At 35.6% G+C, this 20,707-nt stretch overlaps 1 protein-coding gene across 12 annotated transcripts in view; it reads right to left on the reverse strand.

The window, feature by feature from the left end:
• The window catches only part of NCKAP5 (NCK associated protein 5), a 1,127,143-nt gene that overhangs the window by 502,293 nt on the left and 604,143 nt on the right, over positions 1-20,707 (reverse strand). For all 12 annotated transcript variants that reach the window (XM_079135590.1, XM_079135586.1, XM_079135591.1 and 9 more), the window contains one exon: positions 12,150-12,283. In XM_079135590.1, coding sequence (XP_078991716.1) covers positions 12,150-12,283 — 134 coding nt within the window. The remainder of the gene's footprint in view (positions 1-12,149; positions 12,284-20,707) is intronic.

Here is a 20,707-nt window from a genome sequence, read left to right on the forward strand (position 1 = left end):
AAATAAACAAAATTGATAAACCTTTAGCCACACTAACAAAGAGAAGAAAAGAGAAAACCCAAATCACTAAAATTCGGAATGAAGAAGGAAATATCACAACAGACACGATTGAAATACAAACATAATTAGAAGCTATTTTGAAAATTTATGCTCCAACAAAATAGAAAATTTCGAAGACATCAACAAGTTTCTAGAGACATATGAATTGCCTAAACTAAAGGAGGAGGACATACACAATTTAAATAGACCAATTTCAAGTAATGAAATAGAAGAGGTTATCAAAAGCCTACCAACAAAGAAAACTCTGAGACCAGATGGGTTCTCAGCTGAGTTCTCAGCTGAGTGGTACAGGTGTTGGCGAGGATGTGGGGAAAAAGGTACACTCATACATTGCTGGTGGGGCTGCGAGTTAGTGCAGCATCTCTGGAAAGCAGTGTGGAGATTCCTTAGAAAACTTGGAATGGAACCACCATTTGACCCAGCTATCCCACTCCTTGGCCTATACCCAAAGGACTTAAGATAAGCATACTACAGAGATACAGCCACATGAATGTTCATAGCTGCTCAATTCACAATAGCCAGATTGTGGAACCAACCTAGATGTCCTTCAATTGATGAGTGGATAAAGAAACTGTGGTATATATACAATGGAATATTACTCAGCCATAAGGAATGATAAAATTATGGCATTTGCAGGCAAATGGATGAAATTGGAGAATATCATGCTAAGTGAGATAAGTCAATCTCAAAAAACCAAAGGTCCAATGATATCCCTAATAAGTGGATGAGGACACATAATGGGGGGAGAGAGGGGTTAGTGTTAGGATTAGAGTTAGGGTTAGGGAGGGGGGCAAGAAAGGAGGAAGGAAGGACTGTATAGAGGGAAAAGAGGGGTGGGAGGGGTGGGGGGATGGGAACAAAATAGCAGAATGAATCAAACAACATTACCCTATGTAAATTTGTGATTACACAAATGGTATGCCTTTACGCCATGTACAAACAGAGAAACAACATGTATCCCATTTGTTTACAATAAAAAAAAAGAGTTCATTAACCAAGTCATTCTGGGCAAAGGCATACTGATATTTGAACTTAATTATGAAATTTCATATTTTATGGAATTGAAAGTATGTCAAAAACAGCTTTTTGTCTCTTAGGCAAAAGGAGAGAATCCATCAATCACAAAGAACATATTTCAAGCAGTAATAGATACACTTACAGGTTTTCAAAGACACTGAAATAAAAACTCTACTATAATAGTATATATTTAAAACAAACACTAACTACATACTTAATCCAACAATAAAGACTGTACTGAAGCAAATACTGAATTTTTTAGGATAATACATTAATTTTTATAATGTACAACAGGACACGCAGACCTTAGATTTATCCTGATTTGACCAATTTAATGGTTATATGACCTTTCTCAAGTTGTTTAATCTTACTTTTATTATTGATAAAATACATGTTAGTATATCCTCACAGGATTGTAAGCAATGATATTACATGTTTTCAGCATGCAGAAAAAGAAACCAGCACAAGGTTGATATCAAACAATTATAAAATAGGAGATGATATAGAGTAATGGTTAATACCCAGACTGAGTTCCAACACCAGCTATACATCTTCAAGTTGAATGAAGGAGGACAAGTCAGTTAACCCATATGGGCCTCAGTTTCCTCTTATATAAATGAGAGATTCTAAGTATCTCTCCCATGGAGTGTTATTATCAAAATTAATTACATGTATTATTATTCTAGTTTCCCCATGAGGAAGGGATATCTATTTGTTTCATGTTACCACTATATCCCTGTTATCTGGTGCAAGATAAATTCTCCTTTAATGTTAATAAAATAAATGAGGTAACAATTCAAATCTCCTGTGTCTTATGTTTAAAGGCCACTGTGGAAGTTACAAATTGCAGGCTTTTCCCTTCTAAGAGCTCTCTCCTCACACATTTAGACTGAGTCCTTCGCCTCCCCAGATTTTATTAAGAGGTGGAGGTTCTTACCATCAATGTCCCCTCCAAGGCTCTGGACATTCCTGGACTGGGCTTCACCTGCATTCAGGATGTAACTACAGCAATGCTACTTCATTTCTTGATTCTTTACTCAAGAAAGTCTACTGAGCAAGTCTGGGTCTGCAGAATCTGAAGTCATTCAAATCTATTAGAAGGACCTGTAGGATATTTCCTGATAACATATCATGGGTCTTGGTGATTGTTTCTGAAAAGGTAATAGACTTGTAAGCATTATATGTGTCATGCATATTAGAAGTATATCAAATATATTACAGCTTCACTAGGAACTCTCTTGACAATAATGTGAATTGCAGAGGGAATCAAAATCAATTCTCAAAGTGTTTCTGACATCAAAGGTGACTGCTGGGCCTCAGAAAATAGTTCAGAATAAGACTGACTTGCTTGATTGAGATATTCATAAGATCAACACACAAGTAGGCTGGGCATTCTTTCACAGGATGCAGCAGAATAATGCAGACTACATCCAGATCTCTAGGTTGCTCAGAAATGGCCCCTGATGGACTGAGCTCCGGCAATACATATTGCATCCTCTCTCCTCAACACCCCTCTTTGTGTTGTGCTTATGTGATGTAAAACATCCTTGCTTCAGTTCTCTATGCAGTCTTCCTCACCTACACATGCTTCAGTATTCACCTCAAATGAATCCCTCACTAGTTCATGGAGTTTCTTTAATAAATTTTCAACTCCAAGTCTCATAGCAAATATTTAAGTATATCTAATACTAATTTTTATGTTTCTTTTCTTTTTCTTTTTTTCAAACCATAATATCCTTAGGAACAGGGTCATGACTTTTTTCTGTGCTCCTTACCTTGCTGAACATAGAACCAAATTGTCTTTTCTTCAGTGGTCATACTTTGGTTTCAGAGGTGCCTGCATATAAATTTAATGCAACAATACTTTCTAAAGGAAATTTCATTTTAAACTGAATAACAGGAAAGGTAGAAATATGAAAATTATTTAGCTCAATACAAGGGACCAGGTTAGCCAAATGCCAACCAGAGTGATGGCTTATTAATTGGTAAATTCAGCCAGCAACGAGGTCCATCTGAAATAGTACTTCATTCTTTTATTCTATCATTTGCTAAGTACTTACTATGTGCCAGACTAAAAGCATAAGCAGTCTCCTTCTACAAGGGGAGACATATAATATCCAGGTCTAGAACGCTAGCCAGAAAAAAATAGATAATTATGTGATTAAAGTAAGCATAGAAATCAAGTGAGGAAAGTGGAATATTATAAAAGTCACTAGGGAGATGGTGAATGTGGAGTATCTGTGGTCTATTTTTGGCTATGTACTGTCTGATCCAACAGAGAAAGATAAAGTTGTCCAGTTTTATCTAAATTCAATGCCTAAACAGTCCATGGGGCAATTGCTACTGTTTTGATAGTAGCCTAGATATTTACAAACAGTCAATCATCTGCATGGGTGGTTTGGTAATGCCATGTGAAATTACACTTAAAAGGCAGAGGCCACAACTGCACACTAAAGACAAAAATAATATATCATCTTATGAATTTGACATGGGAAAATGTTCTTTGCCAAATTTTTCTATTAATTGGGTATAATTTCACTTATACCTTTGGCCTACATTTTGCTTCAGTATCATCTCTGTGGATGAGAATAATCAAGTTTAAAATATCAGCAGACCACGTAAATCTACAATTCAAGGCTAAATTCTGTACAGAATACAAGTGCTTCATTTAAGATGTACTTTCTATCATGGATTATAAAGTACAAAATGAGTGAATGAGGGTACAGAAGGATTGTGTGACCAGAAATCAGAACTCCTGGTTCTAGATTAGGGTCTCTAAGCCAGGTCCAAAGCAAGTCACTGCATTTTTAAGTTTCTATACTATGTTTTCTAGATGTATGATACAATATGTTCTCCCTATCATGTATTAAGTTAGAGTAAAAATATAATGAAATAATAGAGGGAATGGATTTAGAAACAATGACAAATAAATGATGTGCAAGTAGCCAGGTTGATATCAATATTAATTAAAATGCTTATTATAAAATGTAATAGCTTTAACTGTTTTTAGGAATTAAATATGTGAAAGAAATTCTTATTTTCATCTTAATACAAAGCATCTTGTGACTTGCTACTATTATACCTGACAGGTGAAAACCTTTGGTCAGGAGAAATGTGAAGAGAATTTTGAAACGCAATTTAATGAAAACTACAACACATTTCTTCTGTAAGAACCTCATAGCTTTCAGCATAGCTAATTCTCTACTTTATTCTCAGTAAACATTCTTAAAAGCTGGAGGCTTTTGGTTAGCAAGAGATGTGACATTTATAAACAAAGACAATCTTAACTGAATTATTTTTGACAAGTTAAACAAAGGATCCCAAAGAACAGTTCCAAGTGTTTACAGTCAGCATCCAGAGACTACTCTGTGGGACTGTGGCTCATTGAATGCACTGCCTATGGACCAATAAGGTCATCAGAAGAGTAATCTACATTCCTGAGACTGCTGCCTTTGCACTTGCCCCATATGCAACCATAGAGCAATGTTATCTGAGGGTCATTAAACACTCTCTGAAAGCAAACTTCACTCTATGGGAAGTAAACTTTCAATGCACCAAATTCTATTTAGTGCCCTGCAGAAAAGAATTCTGTGAAGAGTATTCTGAAACAGACAACTCATCTTTTATAGGTGAGCACTCAATCATATAAGCCCAGGAACAGGAAATCAGGTCTTCATCCTCCCAGGCCATCATGGTTTATAACTCTAAGAATGATGACTATTATCAAAGTTTTAAAGATCCCCAGAAATGGCCTTTCTACAATCTCCCTTGGAAGCAAATTTCTATCATAAACACACTATTCATAAAATCCTTCCATATGCTTTCTACTTCAGGGAAGATATTCATTCCTGCATTCATTCATTCATTCATCAACCAACAAATATTTACTGAATGCCTACCATGGCAAAGGTTTTTGGCAGTAATGTCAGAGATGTACTGGAGAGAGAGATGTTCTCTATTCTTTGGATAGGCAACAGCTTTTAACTATTTAGGATCATCATTAGGAGCAATGTATGAACACAGTTGCAAATTTGAAGAAAATATAAGGCCATACAAATGCACTGAACAATTTAAAGAACAAAATTTAGACTTTAGGAATTCTACAGGTCACGTGATCTATGTTCTTCAACAGGTAAATTTGAAGGAAAAGAAAGGGAGAGAAAGTAACTTATAGGCTCAAAGAAACTTAAAAGATACATGCATCTTTTTAAACAAATAGGCAAAATTAAACCAAAGTATCTGAGGATACACACATACTATGAATCTACTAAAGTCACAGGGAGGTTATTGCTATAAAATCATTCAATTGGAGAATGATAAGATTGGGAAGGCTCACCAGGAGGGATCTTGGGTAGTTGACTGAGTTTTCTTCCTTGACCTAGTATTATTTACAAAGGTATTCACCTTAGAATAGTACTTTAAACTAAGATTTTACTTTGAGTGGTTTTATATATGGATGTTTTATTTTTCAAGAAATATCTATTGATGTGCAAAAACTAGATCTTTGCTGATGGGAGTGCAAAATGGCACAGCTATTTGGAAGACTCTGGCAGATTCTTTGAAACTGAAGCAAATGCTTACTATACAGCTCAGTAATTCCATTTCATTATTTGCCCAAGAGATATGGCAACACCCTGTAAGACCCAGGCATAAATATTTACACCAACTTTAATCATACTCTATAAAAACTGTAGGAAATCCTACTGTCCATCAACAAGTGAATGGATAACAAGCAGTATTATCTATATAAAGAATTATATACTCAGTGATAAGAAAGAATGAATCATTGATGTATGGAAAATCATGTAGTTATCTCAAAAGAATCACACTCAATGAAGGAACAAGTCTTTCTGGAAGAGACAAACCTACAGTGAAAGAATTCAGATGACTCCTTGCCAAGGGATTGGGTTTTAGGTAGGGAACTTATCAGGAACGTGGAGATCGTTTGTGTTTTGATCATGGTGGTAGTTATAAGAAGGTACATGCTTGTCAAAACTTACTCCTATCATATTTTACTCTTTTAAAAAGTGAATTTTCTATAAACCTTATCAAGAACATGAGCTTTTATTATTGAACAGGAATGAATTTAGTTTCCAGTTGTAAAAGTGAACATATTCTTCTGTATTCCAGACTTCATTTTGTAAGAATGTGTTGGAGTAGAGATAGAGACACATTAGTCATTGAAAATGTATATACTGAAGAGACCAAATCACTGATAGTTATGATGGCTTTATTCAGAGAAATTATTTAGATGTGAAAACAATTAAGATCATTGTTAAGCTCTCTCTGTTGTGGGTTTTTTTTTTTTTTTCTAAAACTGTTCAAATAAATCCTAAAGGAGACAACATCAGAGCCAAGACCAATAATGATTATGTTCACTGTAGGGTATCTTAACTTCCTTTTGCCAGTAAAGTGCCTTAGTAGTTAATTTTGATTGTCCTCAAAAGAAATTTTTCATCTGGGCTTGGCAGTTTTCTAATTTTGACTTCTTCAGTCAAGTAACCAAAACAGACATGGTCCATCAGCCCAACAGAGCGACACTGTGACTACAGTATGGACAATGAGATAGTCCACTTCAACATTCAACATGAAAGCCCATTGTCAGAAACTTCAGAAAGCTGGTTATCACTGCATAATGATTACTTCGTCCAATAAATAAGTGCATTTCATTTTATGATGCACTGTCTTCAAAAGAGTATAAAAAGCATTATAAAACTATAATGCGACCCAATTCCCTCATTTTACAAATGAGCAAATTGAGATTCAGAAGGGTCAAATTACTTAACCAGAGTTATTAAGCTAGATATAAGTGTGGCTAAAATGAGGCCCTACAGAAGCCTCTAAACAGAACAGAGCACCTTAAAATGGAAAGGAAACTCCACTATGCCTTAATATTGTGTTTCTTATCAGAAATGAATAATAGTACAACTTCCATGTTGTATACTCCACAACATGTAGCTCTTAACAAGAATTTAAGAATAAACATATAACTCTGTCAATACTTCTAAGGCAGAAACAGAAAGAAAAAGGAATGAAGGAATGTTCCACATTCAGTAAGTTAGTAATCACCCAGGGAGCTGAATATTGCTTTTCTTTCTAGTTCTGCACATAGTTGGTTTCAGCTCTCCCACCACCATGCTTTGCTCAAGTGATAGCTTACATGGTAGATCACTAAGATATATACTCCTGAAATGAAAACATGATCTGTATTATGTTAAACAAGCATTTCTAAAGATGCATTTAAAATCTTTTCTTTCATCTGCTGTAATTTGAAGAAAATCTATCCTTGGACCAACACTGTTTTGCCATTTCATTCGGAGTGGCAGATGAGAGGGCCCCCATTTTTATGAAAAGTCTCAGCCAGAAATATTGCTGATGGTGTAGAAATAGCAACTCCACATCAATAGAAAATTGCCCTCTATATTCATCAGGAGGAACAAGGCACTCAGGAGAGCCAGCCACAGAGATGAGTTAAAGTTGATGAATGGTGTGAGACGGTAACAAATGTAGAAGAGGAACAGAAGAGCTGTTGATTGTCCAAAGGTCAATTGACAGCTTTTCTCATCTTGTTGTATTTCACTCCTTCTAAAGATGCAGAGAAAATGTTCTTTTAATGTACCAGACAGATACAGAGACAGAATAGAGTACGTGGGTAGCACATTTAAGGGCATATTATCGTCTTTCATACTCACTTCTATGCCAGGTGCCTATGGCTTCAGAATGGGCAGTAGAATATGAACCCTAGGATTTCATAAAGTCTCTGAGAGCCTATAATGTGAACAGCAACCAGCGAACAAGTCAAGTGGTGAAACCATCTCCGTTTATGGCTCCTTGAGGTTCAGGAGGCAGCAGACTGCACTTAAGCATAGCAATCAACAGTGATAGGAGAATCCCCATTACAGTAAGTGAAGAAAAAGCTCCAAGGCAGCAGATCACAGCACCAGGGGGAAGGACAGAACAGGAACAGAGAAATCCTGGATGTGTGGGATAAAGTTTGGACTTGATTTGGTTGGTTTTTTAACTATCCTGGATAATTAAGAATGACAAAACCTAATTGTTCCTCTTGCTTAGGTGTACAATGCCTGGTGTATAAACACATGTCGAAGAGTTCAAGGCTGCAAAGAAACACCAATTGATTCCTGATACTTTGAATGTGATACGGTTTACTAACTGAAGAGGATTTCTCAAGTGTGTCAGCCAGGTGGTGTAACTGCCAGACCAATTCTAATTTAAAGCTTCAAATGTGTCAATCATTAATTTCATCCAACTATTCATGCATCAGCATTATGCATTAACAAGTCTGAAATCTGCCTGTCCTGAGTCTGCACAAAATTTCCCTCATTTACAGCTACACTAAAAATGCAAAGTTGTACATATACTTACATATATGGTTTGAATGAAATCAGAACTTGTAGAAATGCTTATTTCTTCATAAGCCTATTTTTTAAAATAACTGTTATTACAAGTCAACATATCTTACCCAACTTGGAGATGTTCTTGAAAGTACTCCTCCAGATAAATCTAGTTGATGTGCAAACAGTTCATTTACTCCAGGTAGAATAATGAAACTGAGGATAAATCCTTATTTCTTTACCCAGACAGGAAGACAGAGACATAGCCTTAGTCTACACCACTAAGCTGGCTGGCTGGACAAGCACAATTCTGACAAGCCGTCAGGGTGGGAGGAGAATTATGGAATTAGAGATGATTACAGAACTAATCCCTCATAAAATATGCCCAGCCATGTATACCACCAGACAGTGGTTAAGCAATCACCATCACATCTGGAAAGCATCTTTGATTTATATCACAAAATAATAAGAGCATCAAGAGACAGCCCTAAAGATGCCACCATCTGCGTTTAGGTACCCTCTTATTAAAGGGCTCTACCAACTGTGGGGACAGTTTAATTTGATAGTACCTATTTTTTCCTTCTTTGTATTTACATTTAGGAATATAAATGGTCAAAACAAGTTTGTTATGCTTGTCCGCATCATCCTCCATGCAGGCAATTTCTGATCTATGAGTTTAGAGCTGATTTTGTAACTTCTAGTTGCATATTTGTTTTCTTTTTATTGCCCAAACTTTGGACCATTACTAATCATTATACCCTAATCAAGGTATAATGGTCAAAAGGAAGGAAGGGATTGTGGATGGAAGTTTGATGGTGACATAAAGGGAACCACTCACTCATTCTTATGGATTTTTATTATAAGTGATTCCATTACTCATTAATACAGATAATTACAAATGTTCAGGATTGCCTTGTGCATTCAAGTCATTGGGCCCAGCACACAGCTGAAATTTCAAATACCCAGAACCTGGACTGACTTTTTTCACTCACTCATCCCAGTACCTGAAGAACTCCATTTTCCACATGCCCCCAACTGTCCCAGTCTCTAACTTTTTATTCAGTTCCTTCTCCACATCGTATTGTCTCTAAAGATGAGACTTGGAAGCCCTTAAGTGCTATTTAAAGGCTCCCCTGTTTATTATGCTATCAAATATTCCAAGAAACTGTTATACGACCCAATGCAGGCACCCAACTCTTATCACTCTGCGAAAAAAAATAGAAAATGCAGGTACACGTATGTGTAGATATAGTACATGCATATAGATAGATCAATAGATAGACAGACAGACAGAGAGATAGATGTTGTCATGAATCTGCCATAGAGTGGTTGACTTAAGAGTTTTGGACAATAGAATAGTTTTTATTTCACCAGATCCTTCAGACATGGATCCAGTATTCTTATTTCATGTATTAAAAAAAATTTAGAAACTGTTTAACTTTTCAAACGTAAGTGATATAGAAGTAGTGGCACTCTTAAGAATCAATCCTAATTTACACCATCTTGAACCAATATCAATTTTATCCATTGATGTCTCCTATGAAGGGGGCCTGTCTGATACATACGCTTATGAACTTATATCCAGAGATAATGTCCCTCTATTTAGGAAGCAGTAGCTTTTGACTGTGAAATAAGAATTACCTCTCTCTCATGTATTCCTTTTCAACCAGTTGCTCATTTTCAGAAAAGCTGTTGGGCTATGTGACTATGACTACCTGTCACATTCACTTTTGTGACCTTTATTTTCTGCTTTTATTTTTACAGCCTTATTGTAAATCTACCTTCTATTGTAAGATATGCGACATTCTTTGACAAAGGAGTTTATGGACAATTTTAAAAGAAAACCTCAGCTCATGAACAAAGTAAGTCGACATCCCAAATAATATTCCACACCAAATGAACTAATTAACCCAGAATAAAAAGGATAAAATTATGAATATAACACTTTTAATTCAATGTAATAGTTTGGATTATATAAATTATATGAATATTTAAATGCTGAACATGTTGGAGGACATATTCTGTAATACTGAAATTTTTACAATGACTTAAATTAACAGGATTATTTAAATAAGCATTCCTAGAAATATCTTCAAAACCAAAATTTAAATTGTGAAAGGCCATCAGACATGGTTCATTAGATCTCCCCAAATTATCATGTAATTATCTTATCTGTTATTTATGTTTATCCCCCTCCATCTTTCACTGATTTACATTAGTTGTCTGGCTGTAATTGGACTTGAACTTTTCAGTTTCAATGAAAGTTTACATAAGAAAACTGATTATGCTGGGGAAAAAAATCTCACAAAAGCAGTATGTAGAATCAACCACTATTTATTATACATATAATTATCTTTTCTTTCAGCTTAGGATACAATCTTGGCTCTTCTATAATTCAAATCTGTATAGAATTGTCATTTGATTTACAGCGGATGACCCAGCATCATATGAAAATAATTCACTGTGTCATGAGACTCACATCATGGAAATCAATAGCTTGAATATCAAAACATCTCAATTAGACACTGGCAAAGGCAAGATCTGCCTCCTCCTTACCTGTATCAATAAAATGGCAAGTATTTAAAAACGGTGCTTCTTTTAAAGTTGGTTTTGGAGGATCTATTATTTCCATTTGGGACACTGATAAGAATTCCCATGAAATGGAAGAGAGGGATGGGGTGTGGATTTGTTACAATATTGACTGGTGCATTTCTAAGGCACCTTGTAAGGCAACTTCCCAAACATGACACTGCTTGGGAAAAGCTCATTTTGGAGGAGAGAAACAAATTATTTTCCTGGTTTTATAAATGCTGAAGAATAGAAATAAAAGTCTCTTATCCCTCACAGGGACCCGGTACCTGGTCCAAGGACTGTAAATACCCAAGTTTTTTTTTTTTTTTTTTTTTCTTGTAACTGAATAGATTTTAACATAACAGGTTGAACTGTCACCCAGCCCCATATTAACTATAATTGCAGTTGAAAGATTCTAACTGTGCCAGAATTAAAGCTAAAAAGAACTCCTTTTACTGAATCCACCCTTCAAATTCTAGTTACATTTTTTTCTTTTTCTTTTCTTTTCTTAGTTTTGGTACTGGGAATTGAACCCAGAGGTACTTAACCACTAAGCAACATACCCAGCCTGTTTTTACATTTTATTTAGATACAGGGTCTTGTTGAGCTGCTTAGGGCCTTGCTAAGTTGCTGAGTCAGGCTCTGAACTCATAATCCTCCTGCCTCAGACTTCTGAGCAGCTGGAATTACAGGTGTGTGCCACCATACCTGGCTAGTTATATCTTTTTAAAAGAAAGGTACACATTGTTTTGTTTTGCTTTATTTTATTTTCTTTAGCACTTGTAAATGAGTTTTTCCTAAATGATTAGATCCACACTTACTAACCTAAAATAGGATTGGGATGACTAGAACAATCTCATTCCTCTGGCTGACCAGACATGGGACATGGTCATAGATCACAAATTCAACACATATTCACAAAAGACCTTTCAAGAAGCCATCAGGGAGAAAAGAAGGCAACCAGTGTTAATAGAGCTGAGATTACTTCAAGGGGAAGTGAAAAGTTTCAGAAAATTGGTCCAGATGTAATAGGATGACTGGGTCAAAATAGAGTCTAAAATGTTAGGAAATAAGCAACAAAAGTTTGCACATTGGAGATCCCCAGCCTGAGGTATGCACAAAGGCACACCTCTCAGTCAAGAACAGTACCTGGAGAACTGCTGCTGCAGACCACGCATCTGTACTCTGTTGCGCTCCGACTCAAGGGTCACCTCCTGCAACCGCTTCTCACTTTGAAGACGCAAGTGTCTCTCCTCTTCCAATTCGTGTATCAGCTTCTCATGCTGTGAGAAACACAAGAAAAGGACTTTCAAGAAGGTATTTAAGACAAAAAATAACTAGTAATAACTGTTGGTCCCTAAATGCTAGCATGAGCTTCATATGTGTTAATTTCATCCCACTGACAACACAGGGAAATAGATTTTTATCTCTTGTTAAAGAACAGAGAATCAAGATCAATGAGATGTAAGCAATGTATCCAGCATCAAGAAACCAAAAAGTAATAGATTTTTGTGTACTGGATGACTTGATTCCAAAATTTGATAATTTCCCCTAAACCAAGTTGATTTCTATGAAGAATGATGACCCCCAAATACTATCAAAAGCAAAGTAATTCAGATAGTAATTAATAAGAGCATTATTACCTGTTCAAAATGATATCACATCCTCAATGTTTCCATATTCTTTATACTATTGTTTTTATAAAAGGACAAAAACTCTCAAATTAATGATAATAAGACTAATGAATGAGTTTTAATTTTGCTATATTAGAATTTCGGATATAAAAATAAGCAAAATCGCCCACTGTTTTTATAATTCTAGATAAATAGTTCATTTCACCAATGGAGATTAGGTATCAAAAAAGACTGACTCAGAGTAGTTGGTTCTGCAAGGGCTCAGATCCTCCTTATAATATTGATTCAGTTATGCTCTTTTTTGTTTTGTTTGGGTTCTGTTCTTGTAGCCATTTTTTAAGCTTGCCATGCTTATCGCCACTACTAAATTGAGCACTTTGCATACACAATTTGTAATTCTATGATAAAACCAAAGATGCAGGGCTTTATTGCAAGGAACATAAATTCCTAAAGAGAAAGAAGAGAAGCAGAGACTTCTATGTTGACATAAATCAAACCCTATTACTCTGTCCCATGGATTACATGGGGCATACTCACAGAAAGTGACAGCAAAGATGAATTTTCTCTAGCTCTAACTTATGGAGGGAAAGTTATCCTGAGGATCATGAAGAAAACATCACAGTCTAATCTAGAAATGAATCATGATCCTCTAAAAATGCCTACCCATCCCCTTTCCTCTGCACCTTTGACCATATCCTAGCTTCTGCTTCAAAGGCTCTCCAAGGTCTCTATTGGAAGCCAAGGGCTACTCTCAGGTTCAGCTACAGCCATATCTTCTGTATCTTTTCCTCACCAGACCATCATTCTCTCCCTTCATTGGATTCCTATAGCACCAACTCTACTTACCACCCTGGTGGTCCTTAACATTATTTCGTTGTTATTTTCCATATACACCTATCATAATTTTCCAACTGGATAAACATTTGTTGGAGATTACAACTATGTCGTAGGTGCAAATGCAATTTGTACTTTTAGTCCATGATCTAATAGTAGCACTGGAAACATCTGCTTATTGATTGTGATGCAATCTTTTTGTTAAGTCCTTAGTCAGGTTTTAACCCCCAAATCAGTTCCTTTCATCAACATCAGAAAAAAATGAAATTTTTATGCTGTCACTTTAGAATGTGACATTCTGAAAACTTTGGAAAGGAAGAAAAATATTGGTTATGGAAAAGAAATATGCTAATTAAAGTAAACTTGTACAAATGGCTAAAATGGTGAATTTTAGACGTACACACACACACACATATATATATATAATCAATAAAAATAACTACTCAATTATTACACACAATCAACATTTCTCTCTGTATGGGATCATTAGAGTCACATATGCTATAATTTCTCTTAAAGTTGCAAATTTGTTCCAATGCAATTGATAAATCGGGGAACAATTTGAGCATGATATAAATCTCACATTTGCTTCTGGTTGACTTCATTCATGAGAAAAAAAATTGTACCCTGCTGACCCAAGTTGCATAGAAATACACAAAATACATTTCAAAGAGACTTCAGTCCACCATGCCCATTATGAGCCACATTCTTTCTGTGCTACCACTTCATGGTAACTTAGAAGCTGCATTGCTTTTGACACCCACACCCACAAGTCAACTGTAGGTCTTTTTCAAGGTAAAATGTCAAATTCATTGCAGTATTTATGTATTTCTTAACCACTGAACACATGGAAAACTTCACTATCATTTTTATTAGGTTTCTTTTTTTTTAAGGTGTCACTTACAAAGTTTTTAGTATTGCATTCCTAGTCACATTTCCCGCCTTATGATTTCTATCGTGTGGTTTTGCAGAGTGCAGTGATTTTTAGAACTATATATGTCATGTTATAGCAGGGCAGACTGTACATCACAATAGAGAGTAAGAAATCAGAATCAAGAACAGAATTCCAAAGTGCTTTCCCTTTTCACTTCCCCTTGACAAGCAAGGAGTTGAGTGGAGCACAAAGAATCAAACATAAAAACAAAAGGATATCTGAAGTTCAAGTTTTGTTCTACAAATGATCTTGTCTATACATCTTAGCCCTCACACAGCAACAGAGCTTGCATTAACTCTTGCTTAACTGAGCTATCCTCTCATGAAACCTCAAAGGGAGGAGATTCCAGTTTCCCTGGGTAATTCATTTTATTTTTTAAAAAATTCAAATAAAGGTCCATTAAAACACTTTTTAAAAAATAAAAAGGAATATACTTTGCTTAAATGGAAAAAGATCTTTCTATAGAGATTGACATTATGGTAGCTTTACTAATAATGGTTAAAAAATTCAAAATGGTCTTATTTTGAAGATGTTATTATTTAATGCTGAAAATACTTCCCCTAAAACCACTTATATACTTGATCAAATGTACAATTTTAGCACCTTTCAATACACAATTTACAAGGAACATAGTCCAATTGGGATTCATCTGGAAGAGTTGCCAGCACAAACCTGTAAATACAGACTGGGGAGATATGCAGATTTAAGTTAAAGGGCGTCTGTTTGGGACTGGGAAACACTATAGAAATAAACTCAAGAAAGAAGTTTTTGAGGAATGACCATAATTTGCAGATTTCCCAATGGCAAAGAAGACTCCTTTCTCACCAGGCACTGTGGTGCACACCTGTAATTCCAGCAACTTGGGAGAACTGCAAGTTCAAGACCAGCCTCAGCAACTTATCAAGGTCCTATGCAATGTAGTAAGAGCCTGGGATATGACTCTGTGATTAACTACTCTGGGTTCAATCCCCAGTACGAAAAACAAACAAACAAACAAAAATCCAAAAACAAATTTATTCCTCTGAAGCAAGAAATGATAAAACTCAAATCAAAATCCTCAGTTCCAAATTAAAAGAAACTAACAAAGCATAACAATTAAATGCAAACATAATTTCAGGTGGAGATGGAAGAAAACTAGAAATTTCCTGAAATTGATGATTGTACTGTGAAAATACAAGTAAAGGGTTAGAATGTTTACAACTAAATCACAAATGACTATGGTTGGGGAAGACAGGGAATTAAAGATATGGCAAAATGTTAAAAATTTAGTGCAGAGTATATGGGGATTCTTTGCATTCTTCTTCCAATTCTTGTTTCACAATAAAAACTTTAAAAATAAAAAAAAAATTCTTCTGCTAATGTTTTAAGAGTTGCTTAAATCATTCAAGTATTAGAAGTCATTTCTATATACATGTTCCCAGGAAGGAGAAAAATCTATGTAAATTCTGATAATTCCCTCATTTAATAGAGAGCTACACTGGGGAAAGGAACTATGTGTTATCCAATGAATTCATTCATTTGCTTAAGACACATGTGTTCACTGAGGAGCTACTATGTACCAAACACTGGACCAGCTCTGGAGGCAAGCAATGCACCAAATAGGCATGATTCTGACTTCAACAGAGTAACAGAGCAGAGGCTAGTACCAAAGGAACTACCACACAGGAAAATGTGTTGGTTCCACTGATGAGTAATTAAAGATTTGCTGACATCATAGCAAGAGAAACTGATGTTTTTGGTGGATTAGGGAAAGGCTTCTCTGAGTGAGCAGCATTGACACCAAAACCTCTGTGATCACTTGGTGCTGCTAGGTGAAGAGAAAGGATCAGCATGCCAGGTGGATGAGCAGCAAGTGCAGAATTCTTTGTCACACATGGCAAGAACAAAGAGACTCCTCATGTAACTGAAGCCTGGTGAGCAAGAAACAGTCACAGCATGTGATAAAGGAAATAGCAGAGGCTGTACACTGGTAGACCACGACCAGCTTATCAAGGACTTGGGACTACATCCTGAAAAAGAAATGGTCACTTGGTACGAAGGCTTAATCATGTGAGTGATAGGATCTGATTAAGGTTTTGCAGAGTTCATTCCGACTACCTTGTGGAGAAAGAACAGAATTTAGAGGCTAAATTACAGAATGAGGAAATATTTAAATAGAGACCTGTGAATACTACCAGCTTCTAGCTTGAACTGCATCATTCACAAAGTAGGTGGTTTTGGACAGGCCACATAGATTAACTCTTCACTGTTTTAAGCCAGTTCCCTCTATACATTGAGAAGAACAAAATGTCCCAATCTACATTCATAGTAATGCTGTGAGGAACAAGCAAAATAATAAGTATTTTAAAAAATAAAAAGTCCTTTAAAAAATTAAGATGGAATTTTATTATTAATGAACAGCCTCTATATTTTATGTTAAATGCATAATTATGATATATTTTAACACTTATATGAATGCAATGGTTTGGGAATCAATACTTTTAATTACACTTTAAAACCAATAAAGAACATTTGTCTGGCTCACCCTTGGCAGAGAATGCATAAGTGTGTTTCAAAATGTGATATTTCAAAAATAAATGTGCATTGCACTGTAAGATATTTAAGAAATAAATTTATTTTGAATTGTACACAATAAAAATTTAAAAATTAAAATTTAAAGTCTAATTTAAAATAAAATATAATTAAATGGAATGATATAGCTTATATTATCTAATGTAGTTCAGCTAATTTTGATAAATTCTGTAGGAATTTTAGCCTTTAATGATCATTACATGCTAGAGAAATATTCTAGTGATACTTCTTTTAAAAAGTTAAAAATATATTTTAAAACATATCATACATTAATATTGTAGGAAAGACATTTTTAAGTGGGTTTTAATATGCGAATAAAGAAACAATTATGGATGCCATTGAAAATGTATACAACCCTTTATTTGGCCTTCCCTAAAAGTTATTTTTAACCCCATTATGAACTATAATTTCAAACAGATGGTCTGATAAATGGTGTGCCAAACCCTTAGGGAGAAATTGAAATATGAACACTTGATTTCAAATCTAAAATGTCAATATGTACCTCTATCCTAAATCTAATTATATTTGGTGACTCTCATTACATCAGTAGGTGGTAATACTGGCAAAGTAAAAGGAGATTGAAAGAGTTTGAAGGACAGGAATTTTCTTTAGTTGGTGTGCAAATTCTAGTGCCACCATACATGGCCACCTGTTAAGTAAAATTTCCACCATGGCAGGAGAGGCCCCACCCTCATCTGCTCAAGGCATACCTCTGTGACTCCTGCTTAGTGAATACAAAGAGGCACCAGCCCTCTCCAGGTGTTCTGCACTGACCTGGTGCTTGAGAGATGTGTGATGACATACAGAACAGTTTTCACAATGTTTCTTCTAAAAAATTTCCTGAAATGTGGTCAAGTTGCAAAACTCTTATCATAATACTTGTGATGAATAATACTGTAGATCAAAGAATCCTAGGAGAAACATTAGTAACCCAGGATAATAAGAGAACCTTAAACATAGCAAGAAATTAACATAGGCCATCAGAGAAGGTTGTAGGGATTAAATTATATTTCTGAGTATTGATGGAAAACTATATGAGCTTATTCAAAAAATGTAGGCTCTGGCACACAAGCTATATATTATCAATTGGAATTCAAAATCACATGGTCTACTAGAAAAGATGAACACATTTAAGTCAATGATACAATTATAAAGCAAAGACCAAATCATCAACTCAGAACTTCTAGATCTAATTAAATCATCTTATTAATTAGTACCCAAAAACTCACAGGTATCTTTCTCCATGTGCTCACTGGTCAATATCCAATATATTATATGAAACAGTCTAAGAATCACAGGGACCCAGAATAACCCTTTTAATTCTTTTGCTATTGGAGAGTCTAAAATTGGCAGCCAATTGTTTTTTTTTTTTTTCTTTAAAAGTATATAAGCTATAAATCAGCAGAAAAATTAGACTAATGTTTTCATGAAAACTAGTTTTTAATTAAAAGACTCTATATCAACTAAATTCCATCAAACCAACATAAAATGGATCTGAATTAAGCAGTAATTATTTCATCTAATTGCAGCCTCATTTTGCTTTTTACACGAATTGCAATGTATTTTTCCATAAAGCCCTCTGAATTCAATATCCCCATTAGTTATGAAAGATTCAGTCATCCTAGAAGCAGAGAAACAGATAAGGAGCTTAAGAATTGATTTTTTGAAGCCCGTAGTTGGCTGCAACAGAAGAATCAGAATCAGATTTTGAGATGCTAGGATAGAAACAGGCCAGTATATATTCCCAGTGCTGTTAACATCACCAGAGAGAAACAAAGTTTAAAAAAAAAAAAAAAAAAAAAGATGCAGAGCTTGGCTTAAAAAAAAGTGAGAGAAGAGTGAAAAGGGTGAAAGAGACAGAGGAGGACACGGGTGGAGGTGGGAAATGGAGATTTCAAGGGTAAAGAAGACAAGTGGGCACTTGGATGAATCTCAGTGTCTTCAAAGAGAGTTCTACCAGGAAAAGTGTAGTAGGTGAATCACCACATAGGACTCACTCCAGTTTCTTAGGCAAAGATTAGTTTGGTATTTATTTGTTAGAACTGGGGTACAGATATGAACATTATGGGAATAATATTTTCAGGTTGGGTTGTAAAGAAGGCAAAGCAAAATGATTTGGCATGTTAAGGACAGTATGCATGGTAAAGAAATGATAGGAAACCCCATAACAGATTATGGGATCCAACAAAAAGAAAACAACTTGCTTTTAGAGTGCAGTCAGTGATCTTTGTTATTTATCGACTAACAATGAAGAATAAAAGGGTAATATTGTGTCCAAAATATACACAGAGCTGAAAAAAATCAGGAGTAAATGTATATATTGACCCATTTCTCACACTTTTCACCAGTATTAAGCATCTTCATTTTCACTGTCATGGTTCCTGAGGTGGCGGATGAGGCTAGTCATCTGGCCTGTCATTTTGGCTCACCAGTCACCTTGCTATCCCTTGGAAATACACTTACTTTCTCTGGACCTAAATGCTAAAATGCTAAGGTCCCTTCCAAAGCTCACATTGTATATAGCCGTGAAGTTAGCCATATCCATATCAAGAAAATCTTGATTACTAATACTATTAAAGATATAAAGAGAAGAAACAGTGTCCACGAGATGCTGTGTCAGTGTGAACATATATTGGGGGTCAGTCAAAACACGGATTTCATTTGATGAAGATAACTAACACCCTTCTTTTGGAAAATTAGGTGAATGAAGCTAGAGATTTAAGAGGCTAACTATGGTTTTCTTGGCTAGTGTAAAGCAAGCAAGAAGTTAAAGTGATGATATTGCAGTTTGCACAAATGGGAAGTGGTGAAACAGAGTCCAGAAGATCAGTTTAAATTTCATTCCCTAACAATTAGAGGTCTCTGTAGATTTGAAGGAGACTGACCTAATCTAAATGACTTTGACTAAGGTAGTTCTTCCTCCATGTGGGCTCCAGAAGTGAGACTACTGTTAAGAGGACAGAGCTGACTGTGTCTTTTATTACTGCCATTCATTAGCAATGGTTTCTTGAGTGGGAAAAGGCTTCTCCACAGGGCTTTCTGGCTCACTGACTTTCTGATTTCAACCAGCTTCTCAGAAAACCATTTCTTTCCAAGGCTTTGAATATCTAATGATTACAGGGACCAACCAAGGAAAGCAAGACATGAGTAATAAGCCAGGTAGGTGGCAAACCTGGTGTCAGGAGTCTGCTGTCTAATGCAGACACACTCTCCATTATGCCAATCTTTCCCTTGAGTTTATTTGGTCAAAGGGCTCAGTTCTTGACTTGACTCAGAAAACAGTTTCATTTACTTGACCAATGGGTTCTTTTATAAGAAGTCAATGGACTCATTCTTCTCCCCTGGTCACAGATCTTTCGCTGTTGTCATGTCAATTCGTCACAATTAACAATAGCTATTAATTATTCTATACTCTTGGGGATTCTCCAAAGTCAATTTCTTTAAGTGCCTTCATACTTGATTGAACTCTTAGGGATTCTTTCCTGTGGAGGCAGTATATTCTATAAAAGGAAGGGGTGACATTTCAGATTTTAGAAATTTTTACTTCCAATTCTGTACCCTGCACCACCTACACACTTTTAGAGTGACCCTAGATTGTTTTGTGCCCCTTTCACCCCCACTGTTACTTTTCTGCCCACACCCCAAAACAACCAAAGAAAAATTAATGGATCCCTAACCAATTTACTTTCCATCTCAAATGTGGGGCAATGTATTTCTCTATTTCTTCTTACAGA

Source organism: Sciurus vulgaris (assembly GCF_902686455.1).
Source record: "Sciurus vulgaris genome assembly, chromosome: 3".
Taxonomy (NCBI): domain Eukaryota; kingdom Metazoa; phylum Chordata; class Mammalia; order Rodentia; family Sciuridae; genus Sciurus; species Sciurus vulgaris.